The sequence below is a fragment of the Salmo salar genome, chromosome ssa27 (assembly GCF_905237065.1).
Source record: "Salmo salar chromosome ssa27, Ssal_v3.1, whole genome shotgun sequence".
NCBI classification, from domain to species: Eukaryota; Metazoa; Chordata; class Actinopteri; order Salmoniformes; family Salmonidae; genus Salmo; species Salmo salar.
In genome coordinates this window covers 31922516-31939209 of record NC_059468.1, presented here as the reverse complement: position 1 = coordinate 31939209, position 16694 = coordinate 31922516, and the positions used below count along the sequence as shown (strand labels likewise).

Sequence of the window (16694 nt, the reverse complement as noted above, 5' to 3'; positions counted from 1 at the left end):
GGGGGTGGGGTCTCTGAATCCCAATAGCATACTCCTCACATCCCCTCTTTCTCAAAACCCATTGGAGGACAAGGTCAGAGGGGAGGGACCTCTCAATTTTGAGAAGAAGACGAGGAGAGAGGACGCGATGAGAATGCAATTGAGATGTTCCCACTGTGTGAAGATGAAGATAATTTGCCTACTCACTCCTTCATCCTGTTGTCCTGGATGTGTCGGTGCAGGGAGATCTTATCGCTGACAAAGATATTAATAGCGTATCTCTCCACGCTGTCCTCCTCTTGCTTCTTCTCCTCCGGGCTGAGGTTTAGCCGGGTGGCCTTGCCCCATTCCCCGGGAGCGTTTGCGTCCGCCGGCGCTTTCACGTACACAGGCCTGGCCAGCTGCTCGTTCCCCTGTTCCTCCACGGGGGCTATGTGCCTAACCAGCAGGCTGCGGCCCCCTCCATCGTTCCCTGTGGAGGAAGAGAAGGAGGAGGAGCGGACCAGGAGCAGGTAGCCCAGCCACAGCACCCACAGCAGGAAGAAGGACTTAGCTAGGAGGCCCAGCTTCCGGGAGCAACGCACCCTCATCGCCCCCGGCAACCAAGAGAGTGGAATCTCACCAACTGCCACTCAAAAAGTCCCCAGGCCACACAGCTCTGTGGAAAACACAAACACACAACAGGGAGGGCTGAGAAAATGTTTAGGTCCAGTTTGAAGTTTGGCCTATGATAAAAGTAGTAAGACACCTTGAGCTGAGTTATAAGTCAATCCATGACAGACTTGATAAGACTTGAACCATTAAAGTGAGCAGATGGCGTTATACCCCTTATAACAGGTGGAAAAGGAATTCCCAGGTAAACGAAAACGTGAGAGCAGCCACAGATAAAGTCAATCAAAAATCAATCTGGTTTATTACAAGTTGCAACAGGGAGACACCTACAGCACAGAAGCAGAGAAAATGTCTAACTGGCCCCTTGGAAACAGGTACTTTATATCCTAATAAAAGCACCAAATGTTCTCTAAACACCAGCCGAGAGGCTTGTAGAAAGTCCAAACAAAACGCTGTGACTGTGAGCTGCTACAGAATCACACAGTGGTCATAGAATGTCGTCAATACAACAGTGAATAATCAGTGTGTCCTCAGTCCTTGTATCTCCAGTCTGGCGTCAATCACTATCCACAGATATGACAATAATCCATAACAAGTCTCGTGACCTTCAATTTGCACCTTGAGAGTCGCAAATAGAACACTGGAAACGATGCGTGTTACAGAAACTCCAAATATGCTAAACTTAGTGTTGATCAGGCTAAATGAAATATTAAAACGTCGCCATATTAAATATTTCCATTACAACGGTTGAATGTTCATAACAAGTTTCATATTGACAGATTAAAATTCTCACTCAAGAGCGTTCCACATGACAGGGAGATTTAATTAAGCACAAAACGCTTAAAGGCTAATGATTTTATGCTAATTTCATTCCACTCAGTGGCAGCGCTAATGCTCGACGGAGCAGAGACCTTCGCAACACGACCCGCCAAGCCGCACTGCTTCTTGACACACTGCTCACTTAACCCGGAAGCCAGCCACACCAACGTGTCGGAGGAAACACCGTACACCTGGCAACCGTGTCAGCGTGCATACGCCTGGCCCGCCACATGAGTCACTAGAGCATGATGGGACAAGGACAACACAGCTGTCCAAACCCTCCCCTAACCCGGACGACGCTGGGCCAATTGTGCGCCGCCTCACGGGTCTTCCGGTCGCGTCACAGCATGGTATCGAACCTGGATCTGTAGTGATGCCACTATCACTGCAATGCAGTGCCTTAGACCACTGCGCCACTTAATCAAATCCAACATTTTATACAGGAGGCATTGCACATGGCATACTCTAGAAAGTTCTTTTCAGAACCTAAAGGGTTATTCTTCTGTCCCCAAGGGAAAACCATTGAATGACTATTTTCACAGAAGGTTCTATATGGAATCTAAAAAGGGTTCTAACATAGAACCTAAAATGGTTCTTCAAATAATTATCCAATAGGGACAGCCGGAGAAACCTTTCAGAACCCATTTTTTTCTCTCTAAGAGTGTACTACACTGCTCAAAAAAATAAAGGGAACACTTAAACAACACAATGTAACTCCAAGTCAATCACACTTCTGTGAAATCAAACTGTCCACTTAGGAAGCAACACTGACAATACATTTCACATGCTGTTGTGCAAATGGAATAGACAACAGGTGGAAATTATAGGCAATTAGCAAGACACCCCCAATAAAGGAGTGGTTCTGCAGGTGGTGACCACAGACCACTTCTCAGTTCCTATGCTTCCTGGCTGATGTTTTGGTCACTTTTGAATGCTGGTGGTGCTTTCACTCTAGTGGTAGCATGAGACGGAGTCTACAACCCACACAAGTGGCTCAAGGTAGTGCAGCTCATCCAGGATGGCACATCAATGCGAGCTGTGGCAAGAAGGTTTTCTGTGTCTGTCAGCGTAGTGTCCAGAGCATGGAGGCGCTACCAGGAGACAGGCCAGTACATCAGGAGACGTGGAGGAGGACGTAAGATGGCAACAACCCAGCAGCAGGACCACTACCTCCGCCTTTGTGCAAGGAGGAGCAGGAGGAGCACTGCCAGAGCCCTGCAAAATGACCTCCAGCAGGCCACAAATGTGCATGTGTCTGCTCAAACGGTCAGAAACAGACTCCATGAGGGTGGTATGAGGGCCCGACGTCCACAGGTGGGGGTTGTGCTTACAGCCCAACACCGTGCAGGACGTTTGGCATTTGCCAGAGAACACCAAGATTGGCAAATTCGCCACTGGCGCCCTGTGCTCTTCACAGATGAAAGCAGGTTCACACTGAGCACATGTGACAGAGTCTGGAGACGCCGTGGAGAACGTTCTGCTGCCTGCAACATCCTTCCTCCAGCATGACCAGTTTGGCGGTGGGTCAGTCATGGTGTGGGGTGGCATTTCTTTGGGGGGCCGCACAGCCCTCCATGTGCTCGCCAGAGGTAGCCTGACTGCCATTAGGTACCGAGATGAGATCCTCAGACCCCTTGTGAGACCATTTGCTGGTGCGGTTGGCCCTGGGTTCCTCCTAATGCAAGACCTCATGTGGCTGGAGTGTGTCAGCAGTTCCTGCAAGAGGAAGGCATTGATGCTATGGACTGGCCCGCCCGTTCCCCAGACCTGAATCCAATTGAGCACATCTGGGACATCATGTCTCGCTCCATCCACCAACGCCACATTGCACCACAGACTGTCCAGGAGTTGGCGGATGCTTTAGTCCAGGTCTGGGAGGAGATCCCTCAGGAGACCATCCGCCACCTCATCAGGAGCATGCCCAGGCATTGTAGGGAGGTCATACAGGCACGTGGAGGCCACACACACACACTACTGAGCCTCATTTTGACTTGTTTTAAGGACATTACATCAAAGTTGGATCAGCCTGTAGTGTGGTTTTCCACTTTAATTTTGAGTGAGACTCCAAATCCAGACCTCCATGGGTTGATAATTTGGATTTCCATTGATTATTTTTGTGTGATTTTGTTGTCAGCACATTCAACTATGTAAAGAAAAAAGTATTTAATAAGATTATTTCATTCATTCAGATCTAGGATGTGTTATTTTAGTGTTCCCTTTATTTTTTTGAGCAGTGTAAATAGCCAAGGTTCTCTGAGATGATACGTTTAGGCAACAGTCTAAGCCTAAGGTTGTTCTACTGTTCTTCTGGTGTTTACACACACAGGCTTAGAGTCAGACTTCATCTGGTGTTTACACACACAGGCTTAGAGTCAGACTTCATCTGGTGTTTACACACACAGGCTTAGAGTCAGACTTCGTCTGGTGTTTACACACACAGGCTTAGAGTCAGACTTCGTCTGGTGTTTACACACACAGGCTTAGAGTCAGACTTCGTCTGGTGTTTACACACACAGGCTTAGAGTCAGACTTCGTCTGGTGTTTACACACACAGGCTTAGAGTCAGACTTCGTCTGGTGTTTACACACACAGGCTTAGAGTCAGACTTCGTCTGGTGTTTACACACACAGGCTTAGAGTCAGACTTCGTCTGGTGTTTACACACACAGGCTTAGAGTCAGACTTCGTCTGGTGTTTACACACACAGGCTTAGAGTCAGACTTCATCTGGTGTTTACACACAGGCTTAGAGTCAGACAGCTCAGCTCAGAAGACAGGCAGACCAGAGGCAAATCAAAGAGGGCAGACACTGCTAAACCGGTCTCCATCATCACTGCTGACATTGAGTGTAATCGCAGCATTAATAATTCAGCAGGCAGCGATATGTACTACAACAGAGACTGACAGACTTCAGAGGCTTCAGAAAGTAACTTTGATCCACTCTGTCTTTCCACTCCGAAGATACACCCGATGAGGTGTTCTGTCCACACACACTCCAGTTTGCTACTGTACCACTGAGATTCTTCCATAATCCAGACTACACTGTTTTACTGCTATATCAATTTAACTCTGGGGGAAAAATGATCAATGATCATGACAGGGAAATTCTGAGGGTGCCAGCGAGGATGTCACCCTAAAATGATTCATTTATGCGCCCTATATAGATCTATATATACACAATGCACCATAAAACTTTGTCAGATTCAGGTCTGAGGAGACTCGTTGAATGGGGTGTGCTGCAGCATTGTTGAGTCACTAAGCATGAGTCTCCATTTCAGTCCTTCAAGATGTTAGCAGGCCATGGCTCTTTCACACTCAATGCCCTGGTCACTGGCCAAGGGACTCCGAGGCCTGGGGTTACAAAATGGAGAACGCCTCTAAACAAAACCTCCTTTATATTAGACGTCCATCACACCCTCCTCCCACTAAATCTGATAGCCCTTGGTGGGGCTGGGTAGGGAGGGATTTGCAACAGCAGTCTGGCTTAGGGAGAATTTCTGCCTCCTCTTTGAGGTAAGACCATGTGAGCTCTGCAGAATCCAAAACAAGTAGACCTAAGCCACCCGCTACAGGAGGCTTTGGATCCATGGCTGGCTACACTGCCCCATTGCTACGCTATCACTAATCTAGATGCCACCTGATCTAGCATCTTCTGTCAGAGGGGTTTTCAAGGGAGTCTGGAAAGCAGTGTTTAATCTTAAAGGTCTGACTGACGACAGAGCAGATGGCTGCTTTACTGTTGTTACAGTAGGCTAGAGAGACTAGCTGTACAGTAGGCTAGAGAGACGAGCTGTACAGTAGGCTAGAGAGACGAGCTGTACAGTAGGCTACAGAGACGAGCTGTACAGTAGGCTAGAGAGACGAGCTGTACAGTAGGCTAGAGAGACGAGCTGTACAGTAGGCTAGAGAGACGAGCTGTACAGTAGGCTAGAGAGACGAGCTGTACAGTAGGCTAGAGAGACGAGCTGTACAGTAGGCTAGAGAGACGAGCTGTACAGTAGGCTAGAGAGACGAGCTGTACAGTAGGCTAGAGAGACGAGCTGTACAGTAGGCTAGAGAGACGAGCTGTACAGTAGGCTAGAGAGACGAGCTGTACAGTAGGCTAGAGAGACTAGCTGTACAGTAGGCTAGAGAGACGAGCTGTACAGTAGGCTAGAGAGACTAGCTGTACAGTAGGCAAGAGAGAGACTAGCTGTACAGTAGGCTAGAGAGAGACTAGCTGTACAGTAGGCTATAGAGACAGACTAGCTGTACAGTAGGCTATAGAGACTAGCTGTACAGTAGGCAAGAGAGAGACTAGCTGTACAGTAGGCTAGAGAGAGACTAGCTGTACAGTAGGCTAGAGAGAGACTAGCTGTACAGTAGGCTAGAGACTAGCTGTACAGTAGGCTAGAGACTAGCTGTACAGTAGGCTAGAGAGAGACTAGCTGTACAGTAGGCTAGAGAGACTAGCTGTACAGTAGGCTATAGAGACTAGAGAGACTAGCTGTACAGTAGGCTAGAGAGACTAGAGAATTTAGCTGTACAGTAGTCTAGAGACTAGCTGTACAGTAGGCTAGAGCGGCTAGCTGTACAGTAGGCTAGAGAGTACAGGTCGACCGATTATGATTTTTCAACGCCGATACCGATTACTGGAGGACCTAAAAGCCGATACCGATTAAAATCGGCCGATTTTTTTATTTTTATTTGTAATAAAGACAATTACAACAATACTGAATGAACACTTATTTTAACTTAATAAAATACATCAAATCAATTTAGCCTCAAATAAATAATGGTTTAAATAATGCAAAAACAAAGTGTTGGAGAAGAAAGTAAAAGTGCAATATGTGCCATGTAAGAAAGCTAACGTTTAAGTTCCTTGCTCAGAACATGAGAACATATGAAAGCTGGTGGTTCCTTTTAACATGAGTCTTCAATATTCCCAGGTAAGAAGTTTTAGGTTGTAGTTATTATAGGAATTATAGGACTATTTCTCTCTATACGATTTGTATTTCATATACCTTTGACTATTGGATGTTCTTATAGGCACTTTAGTATTGCCAGTGTAACAATATAGCTTCCGTCCCTCTCCTCGCCCCTACCTGGGCTCGAACCAGGAACACAGACAACAGCCACCCTCGAAGCAGCGTTCCCCATCGCTCCACAAAAGCCGCAGCCCTTGCAGAGCAAGGGGAACAACTACTCCAAGTCTCAGAGCGAGTGACGTTTGAAACACTATTAGCGCGCACCCCGCTAACTAGCTAGCCATTTCACATCGGTTACACCAGCCTAATCTCGGGAGTTGATAGGCTTGAAGTCATAAATTGCAAAGAGCTGCTGGCAAACGCAGTAAAGTGCTGTTTGAATGAATGCTTACGAGCATGCTGCTGCCTACCACGCTCAGTCAGACTGCTCTATCAAATATCAAATCATAGACTTAATTATAACATAATAACACACAGAAACACGTTAATATGGTCAAATCCGGAAACTATCATTTCGAAAATAAAATGAGTATTCTTTCAGTGAAATACGGAACCGTTCCGTATTTTATCTAATGGGTGGCATCCCTAAGTCTAAATATTCCTGTTACATTGCACAACCTTCAATGTTATGTCATAATTACGTAAAATTCTGGCAAATTAGCTCGCAACAAGCCAGGGGGCCCAAACTGTTGCATATACCCTGACTCTGCGTGCACTGAACGCAAGAGAAGTGACACAATTTCACCTGGTTAATATTGCCTGCTAACATGAATTTCTTTTAACTAAATATGCAGGTTTAAAAATATATACTTCTGTGTATTGATTTTAAGAAAGGCATTGATGTGTATGGTTAGGTACAGTCGTGCAACGATGATGCATTTTTCGCAAATGCGCTTTTGCTAATCATCCTCCGTTTGGCGAAGTCGGGTGTCTTTGTTAGGAAGAAATAGTCTTCACAACGAGCCAGGCGGCCCAAACTGCTGCATATACCCTGACTCTGTTGCACAGAACACAAGAGAAGTGACACAATTTCCCTAGTTAAAATAAATTCATGTTAGCAGGCAATATTAACTAAATATGCAGGTTTAAAAATATATACTTGTGTATTGATTGTAAGAAAGGCGTTGATGTTTATGGTTAGGTACACATTGGTGCAACGACAGTGCTTTTTTCGCGAATGCGCTTGTTAAATCACCCGTTTAGCGAAGTAGGCTATGATTCAATGATAAATTAACAGGCACCGCATCGATTATATGCAACGCAGGACAAGCCAGATAAACTAGTAATATCATCAACCATGTGTAGTTAACTAGTGATTATGTTGAAATTGATTGTTTTTTTATAAGATAAGTTTAATGCTAGCTAGCACCTTACCTTGGCTCCTTGCTGCACTCGCATAACAGGTAGTCAGTCTGCCACGCAGTCTCCTCGTGGAGTGCAATGTAATCGGCCATGATCGGTGTCGAAAAATGGCGATTACCGACTGTTATGAAAACTTGAAATCGGCCCCAATTAATCGGCCATTCCGATTAATCGGTCGACCTCTACTAGAGAGACTAGAGAGTTTAGCTGTACCGTAGGCTAGAGAGACTAGCTGTACCGTAGGCTAGAGAGACTAGAGTTTATTTATTTATTTATTTATTTCACCTTTATTTAACCAGGTAGGCAAGTTGAGAACAAGTTCTCATTTACAATTGCGACCTGGCCAAGATAAAGAAAAGCAGTTTGACACATACAACAACACAGAGTTACACATGGAGTAAAATAAACATACAGTGGGGGAAAAAAGTATTTGATCCCCTGCTGATTTTGTAAGTTTGCCCACTGATACAGAAAGGATCAGTCTATAATTTTAATGGTAGGTTTATTTCAACAGTGAGAGACAGAATAACAACAAAAATATCCAGAAAAACGCATGTCAAAAATGTTATAAATTGATTTGCATTTTAATGAGGGAAATAAGTATTTCACCCCCTCTCAATCAGAAAGATTTCTGGCTCCCAGGTGTCTTTTATACAGGTAACGAGCTGAGATTAGGAGCACACTCTTAAAGGGAGTGCTCCTAATCTAAGTTTGTTACCTGTATAAAAGACACCTGTCCACAGAAGCAACCAATCAATCAGATTCCAAACTCTCCACCATGGCCAAGACCAAAGAGCTCTCCAAGGATGTCAGGGACAAGATTGTAGACCTACACATGGCTGGAATGGGCTACAAGACCATCGCCAAGCAGATTGGTGAGAAGGTGACAACAGTTGGTGCGATTATTCGCAAATGGAAGACACACAAAAGAACTGTCAATATCCCTCGGCCTGGGGCTCCATGCAAGATCTCACCTCGTGGAGTTGCAATGATCATGAGAACGGTCAGGAATCAGCTCAGAACTACACGGGAGGACCTTGTCAATTATCTCAAGGCAGCTGGGACCATAGTCACCAAGAAAACAATTGGTAACACACTACGCCGTGAAGGACTGAATCCTGCAGCACCCGCAATGTCCCCCTGCTCAAGAAAGCACATATATATGCCCGTCTGAAGTTAGCCAATGAACATCTGAATGATTCAGAGGACAACTGGGTGAAAGTGTTGTGGTCAACTCAACTCGCCGTGTTTGGAGGAGGAGGAATGCTGCCTATGACCCCAAGAACACCATCCCCACAGTCAAACATGGAGGTGGAAACATTATGCTTTGGGGTGTTTTTCTGCTAAGGGGACAGGACAACTTCACCGCATCAAAGGGATGATGGACGGGGCCATGTACCGCCAAATCTTGGGTGAGAACCTCCTTCCCTCAGCCAGGGCATTGAAAATGGGTCGTGGATGGGTATTCCAGCATGACAATGACCCAAAACACACGGCCAAGGCAACAAAGGAGTGGCTCAAGAAGAAGCACATTAAGGTCCTGGAGTGGCCTAGCCAGTCTCCAGACCTTAATCCCATAGAAAATCTGTGGAGGGAGCTGAAGGTTCGAGTTGCCAAACGTCAGCCTCGAAACCTTAATGACTTGGAGAAGATCTGCAAAGAGGTGTGGGACAAAATCCCTCCTGAGATGTGTGCAAACCTGGTGGCCAACTACAAGAAACGTCTGACCTCTGATTGCCAACAAGGGTTTTGCCACCAAGTACTAAGTCATGTTTTGCAGAGGGGTCAAATACTTATTTCCCTCATTAAAATGCAAATCATTTTATAAAATTTTTGACATGCGTTTTTCTAGATTTTTTTATTGTTATTCTGTCTCTCGCTGTTCAAATAAACCTACCATTAAAATTATAGACTGATAATTTCTTTGTCAGTGGGCAAACGTACAAAATCAGCTGGGAATCAAATACAATCTTGTCCCTGACATCCTTGGAGAGCTATAAAATACACCTGGGAGCCAGAAATCTTTCTGATTGAGACAGGGTCAAATACTTATTTCCCTCATTAAAATGCAAATCAATTTATAACATTTTTGTCATGCGTTTTTCTGGATATTTTTGTTGTTATTCTGTCTCTCACTGTTGAAATAAACTATTAAAATTATAGACTGATCCTTTCTTTGTCAGTGGGCAAACGTACAAAATCAGCAGGGAATCAAATACTTTTTTCCCCCACTGTACCTGCTGGAGCGCGTGCTATGGGTGGGTGCTGCTATGGTGACCAGCGAGCTGAGATAAGGGGGAACTTTACCTAGCAGGGTCTTGTAGATGACCTGGAACCAGTGGGTTTGGCGACGAGTATGAAGCGAGGGCCAGCCAACGAGAGCGTACAGGTCGCAGTGGTGGGTAGTATATGGGGCTTTGGTGACAAAACGTATGGTACTGTGATAGACTGCATCCAATTTATTGAGTAGGGTATTGGAGGCTATTTTGTAAATGACATCGCCGAAGTCGAGGATCGGTAGGATGGTCAGTTTTACGAGGGTGTTTGGCAGCATGAGTGAAAGATGCTTTGGTTGCGAAATAGGAAGCCAATTCTAGATTTAACTTTGGATTGGAGATGTTTGATGTGAGTCTGGAAGGAGAGTTTAGTCTAACCAGACACCTAGGTATTTGTAGATGTCCACATATTCTAAGTCAGAACCGTCCAGAGTAGTGATGCTGGACGGGCGGGCAGGTGCTGGTAGCGATCGGTTGAAGAGCATGCATTTAGTTTTACTAGCGTTTAAGAGAAGTTGGAGGCAACGGAAGGAGAGTTGTATGGCATTGAAGCTCGTAGTTTAGCTGTAGAGTAGGCTAGAGAGACTAGAGAGTTTAGCTGTACAGTAGGCTAGAGAGACTAGAGAGTTTAGCTGTACAGTAGGCTAGAGAGACTAGAGAGTTTAGCTGTACAGTAGGCTAGAGAGACTAGAGAGTTTAGCTGTAGCCATCTGAAGGATTTACATCCAGCCATGATCCTATGTCACTTTGTGTGCTGGAATAGAGAGAATTTGCATATGAGCCGAACACTGCACCTTGCCGTCAATGACCTGTAATACTAACTGCACTATACTGTACTATGTAGGCTACACCTCTGCACAACACTGGATGTGGACTGCAGGCCTATACAGTGCTGTGAAAAGTATTTGCCCCCTTTCTAATTTAGCATATTTTTTATACTGAATGTTAAATAAAGATCTTCAACCAAAACCTAATATTAGATAAAGGGAACTTGAGTGAACAAATAACACAACAATGACATAACTATTTCATTTGTTTCATAAACAATCATATGCAACACCCAATGCCCCCTGTGTGAAAAAGTAATTGCCCCCACTGGTTGTACCACCTTTAGCTGCAATGACTCCAACCAAACACTTCCTGTAGTTGTTGATCAGTCTCTCACTGTGGAGGAATTTTGGCCCACCCTTCCGTGCAGAACTGCTTTCACTCAGCGACATTTGTGGGCTTTCAAGCATGAACTGCTTGTTTAAAGTCCTGACACAACATCTCAATTGGGATTAGGTCCTGACTTTGACTAGGCCATTCCTAAACTTAAAATGTTGCTTTTTAGACATTTCCAAGTAGACTTGATTGTGTGTTTTGGATCATTGTCTTGCTGCATGACCCAGCTGTGCTTCAGCTCAGACAGATGGCCTGACATTCTCCTGTAGAATTCTCTGACACAGAGCAGAATTCATGGTTCCTTCTATTAAGGCACATCATCCATGTCCTGAGGCAGCAAAGCATCCCAAACCATCACACTAGCACCACCATGCATTCCACAGTAAGAACCTTATACCAACGGTGATGTATGGTGGTGGTAGTGTGATGGTTTGGGGACAGAATTTCTCCACAGCGATGTGGAGACTGACCAACAACTACAGGAAGTGTTTGGTTGCAGTCATTGCAGCTAAAGGTGGTACAACCAGTTATTGAGTTTAACGGGGCAAATACTTATTCGCACAGGGAAATTGGGTGTTGCATAACGTTGTATATTAAATTAACAAGTATTCTTTTTTTGTTATTTGTAAACTCAGGTTCTCTTTATCTAATATCAGGTTTCAGTTGAAGATCTGATAACATTCAGTATCAAAAATATGCAAAAATAGAGAATATCAGAAAGGGGGCAAATACTTTTTCACAGCACTGTGTACATGTCACGGCAGCATCCCTCTCGCTGTATACTGTTGCGGACAAATATATTGTCACCACTTTTCTTAAATAAATCCTTAATTCTTCTAAAATAAGTTGAAACTGAAAAACACCTTTGGTCTCCACACCTTAAGATAACTGCAGACAACTGCTTATTGTAGCCATCAATGAGCTTGCTGCACCTTTCTACTTGCAAATAAATGCTTCAGAGTTCAAGTAACAGACACATCAACTGTTCAGAGGAGACTGCGTGAATCAGGCTTTCATGGTCAAATTGCTGCAATGAAACCACTACTAAAGGACACCAATAAGAAGAAGAGACTTGCTTGGGCCAGGAAACACGAGCAATGGGCATTAGACCGGTGGAAATCTGATGAGTTGGACCGCAGAGTGAAGGAAAAGCAGCCAACAAGTGCTCAGCATATGTGGGAACTCCATTAAGACTATTGGAAAAGCATTCCTCACAAAGCTGGTTGAGAGAATGCCAATAGGTGTGCAAAGCTGTCATCAAGGCAAAGGGTTTTACTTTGAAGAATCTCAAATATACAATATATTTGGATCCATTTAACACTTTTTTGGTTACTTTTTTGGTTACTACATGATTCCATGTGTTATTTCATAGTTTTGATGTCTTCACTATTATTCTACAATGTAGAAAATGGTAAAAATAAAGAAAAATCCTTGAATGAGTAGCTGTGTCCAAACTTGACTGGTACTGTATGTATGTATGTATGTATGTATGTATGTATGTATGTATGTATGCATGCATGTATGTATGTATTTCTGGTGAGACAAGCTTTTAAATGGATAGTCGTTGGCAAAATGACTGGAAGTCTATGGGAACAGCCAGCACGTCATTGCCCTAACATTAGTAGCAATGCTCTCTCCCCCCCTTACCCTTGCCACCACTGCTGAAAAAAAATCCTAGGGGAAACACATTGTCACTGGAATGTATTTGGCAGGCATTCTAAAAGTGGTTACGTTAGTATGGACATGGGAGCATCGCCAATGTCTTCATCTGCAACCGAAGAAGAAGAAGAACACCCCTGACAAAGAGCTACAGTCAATCAACAACAGTCTTATTAAAGTACAAACACAGAACAGGGCTGCTGCTTTCACTGTGACATCCATCTCAGAGACCAGTCAAACAAGTTGCACTGACAACACTCACTGTAACTCAGAAAATGTGTGTGAGTAGATTTTATCTGTGTCGCTGAATGGTAGACCGCAGATGAACAGCGGGCCAACATGAAATATGAGGGTCAATATGTGAGCGTTTACTCGCTTTTAAACATTCAGCACTGAAAAAAACTCAAAATAGGTGCTAGTACATTCTGTATTCCACTATGATGTCATCTGTCTCACTGAATGGTGTAGTTTGAAGTTTCTCTAGCAGACGCTGATCTTGGGTCAGTTTTGCATTTCCATCACTAATGGTTAAGGTTGGAAATGGGGATGCTGATCCTTGATCTGTACCTATGGGAAATTTCCCCCGGCATTTCACTGAACCGTACACCAGAGAGGAACAGCTGACCAGCTCGAACTACAAGAGCCAACAGGCCTATACTCCCTGTAAACATTTGACACAGAAAAAGCTCTGGACGACAATAACAACTCTTCAGTGATTACACTGAGCGTAAACACTATACTAAGACCGACAGGCCGACCATATGAAACTGGACCAGGAGGTTGATAAATAAAGTTAGGCTATAACATGTCTTCCACATACCTCCGTTACACTGACGAAAATTGTCTAAAGCCTACAGTGAAAGCTTGTCGTTCAGCTTTACTTTCTCTTTAATGGACTTGATGCATCTTGTCTGATGTTAGCCCAAACTGTCAAATGAAAATAGCCGATGTCTCCTTGTATGTTGACAGATTTAGTTTCAAAGACTTTGGGGAAAACTTTGGCAAAGTGCTTGTTTCCCCTGATGTTTAGGTTGTGGTCTGGATGCAGCGGAGCCAGCAGAAGTGGGTGTGTCAGTAGATGGCTAAAGGTACAGCTACATTTGTACATCTTCAGCATAAGGCCTACATTTTGTTCCAACAGAGTGCAAATAAATCATATCTAGTTCATGAAACTTGACAGGCTTTAATTATAGACAATACAGAAACAATACAGAAACACGTATCACTGTAATGCAGAGTCTAGAGATCCCCTTCAGTTTAAAGAAGATGAGGCTTACTGTGAGTGTGAGCTATAATAACTCAACTTGGGACTGCGAAGGGTTTAAAAGCATTGCACCTTTAGAATGAACATATAACCATGTTAAATCAGGGAATATAAACTCTAGCTAAAACCAATGCATTTTGTTGTTACCAACTGTTTGTTACAAAATAACAGTAGTATAAAAGTTATTTGCATGGACTGACATGGGTTAGCTATTATTAGGTTCGCCTAGCTCAGCTGTCATGACAGACAACTAAATTAGCTGGTTAATAAATCTCAGATATTGAGGCTCTTTGATTAGATTACCAACTAGTTAGCTAGCTAGCTAAGGTTAGCTTGTTACTGACCGGGAGCTGGATGACCATGGTTCGAAACCTTCAGGAACAAGACATTTACATCCAACGTAAATTTACTAAACACCCAACTAGCCACGTTTGGCAAGAACACAAAGTTCCTGTAGCAAAAGACCAAGCAATCCTAGCTACCTACTGTAGTTAGCTACTGTAGCTAGCTAACCTACTTGATAGTTAGCTAACTCTAGCCCTGTGCGACCAGAGCTGATCTATGTATTCGTTTGCTAATCAGATTACACCTGATTAGCCACGTGTACAAATTAACTTCATTCTTACTTTATTACCTAGTCCACTACATTCCGTGTTCCTGGAAGCTGCTCGGCGTTCTGTCTCCGACTCAACCTCTGGCTTGCATCTGTCTAGCTCGATCTCAGACTGCAGCTTTCAACACAACCACATCCCTTCACGTTGATGATGGTCCGGAGCGCTGGCTAGCTCGGGCTGTCACTTTTCCGTTCTGGAATGTATCTTGCCAGCTCTTGTTTTCACTCGATTTCAAAGGAATTCTTGAAGCTGTGTAATAAATGAGACTACATGTATGCGTACTTGTACTGGAAATATTTCTGACCTTAAAACCTCTTGTTATTACGAAATTCAGGTACTTGGTTGATCACTCACTAGGAAGTTTGCAAATGTGGCGATTTGATCTGAATAAACCACGTGACCAAAGCATTGTGGAAAAATAATATTAAAGACAGCACAGAATTTTAAACAATGTTCCAAAATGAACAAGGATGTTTCACTTGTAACACTTTTTCCAATGTCACAAATAATAAAATAATAACAAAGTAATGCATCTTATCTTTTGTATGTGCGTGTGTGTGCGTGTGCTTGCGAGCGTGCATGTGTGTATGTTTGACCTTACGTGACAGTTTACCCGTTAATCCCTACCTCTTTAACCTCCATTAGATATATTCTGTCCATGGACGAAGTGTGGTTTACAGGTTAGATAACATGCATTGTTCAATGAGATTTTCATGAGTCCCAGTCTGAACTCTTAATGTGTCTTTGTCTGGGCTTATGTTTGAAAATGTATGATATTATAAACAAAAGGTCCATATATGCAGAAATGTAAAAGAAAGTGGAAAACCCTCATACATTTGTTTGGGAATGGAGGAGTTAACTGCATCGAACCTTTGGACCATAACTGTTTGGTCTTTGAGTTTATAACTGTTGGTCAAAAGAATGCCCCAAAGAACTTGATATTTCCAAAACCTTTCTTTCACATCCTACAGACCGTTGTTAATTAACTGGATTAACTGGACTTCAACCCCACCGGGTTTGTTGTCGAGGGCAGCCTAGGTCTGGCGGATATAACTGCACTTCAACCCCACCGGGTTTGTTGCGGAGGGCAGGGCAGCCCAGGTGTGGCAGATCTCAACAGTAAACTATAGAATACTCTGTGTACACAGACTCCATAGGCATTGCAATGCTAATAACAAAGGTATGGCATGAGAACAAGAGGAACAGTGTTTACATTTTTACTGATTTATTTTATGCAGAGCTCTCAGTCAGTTTAAGTTTATTTGCCAAATAAATACATTGGAAATCTGACTCACAGTAAAAGAAAAGGAATTATAATATGAATTTGACTTTAGAGCATTTGTATCCACATCCCACATGTCACGCCCTGGCCATAGAGGGTTTTGTTCTCTATTTTGGTTAGGCCAGGGTGTGACTAGGGTGGGCATTCTATGTCCTTTTTTCTATGTTTTGTATTTCTTTGTTTTGGCCGGGTATGGTTCTCAATCAGGGACAGCTGTATATCGTTGTCTCTGATTGGGAGCCATACTTAGGCAGCCTGTTTTCCTTTGGGTTTTATGGGTGGTTAATTTCTGTTTAGAGTTGATGTTCCTGACAGAACTGTTTAGCTGTTGTTCATGTTCTTGTTTTGTTTAAGTGTTCTATTAAAAACTTAAATGATGAGCACTGTCCACGCTGCGCCTTGGTCTACTCCATTTGACAGCCGTTACAGAACCACCCACCACAAGCGGACCAAGCAGCGTGGAAAAGAGGACTGGACATGGGAGGACATCCTGGACGGCAAGGGATCCTACATGTGGGAAGAGATCCTGGCCGGAAGGGATCGCCTCCCATGGGAACAGGTGGAGGCAGTCAGGAGAGCGGAGGCAGCCAGGAAGGAAGGACCAACGGCAACGGTATGAGGGAACACGGCTGGCAAGGAAGCCCGAGAGGCAGCCCCCCCCCCAAAAAAAGAATGGGGGGCACACGGGGAGTATGGCA

At 44.0% G+C, this 16694-nt stretch overlaps 1 protein-coding gene across 1 annotated transcript in view; it reads right to left on the bottom strand.

Moving 5' to 3' along the window:
• LOC106588954 (polypeptide N-acetylgalactosaminyltransferase 4-like) overlaps positions 1-15116 on the bottom strand; it is a 45068-nt gene extending 29952 nt beyond the window's left edge. Inside the window, 2 exon segments of the mRNA XM_014178536.2 lie at positions 187-637; positions 14727-15116. Coding sequence (XP_014034011.2) covers positions 187-569 — 383 coding nt within the window. The 5' untranslated portion in view covers positions 570-637; positions 14727-15116.
• Positions 15117-16694: the final 1578 nt, after the last annotated feature.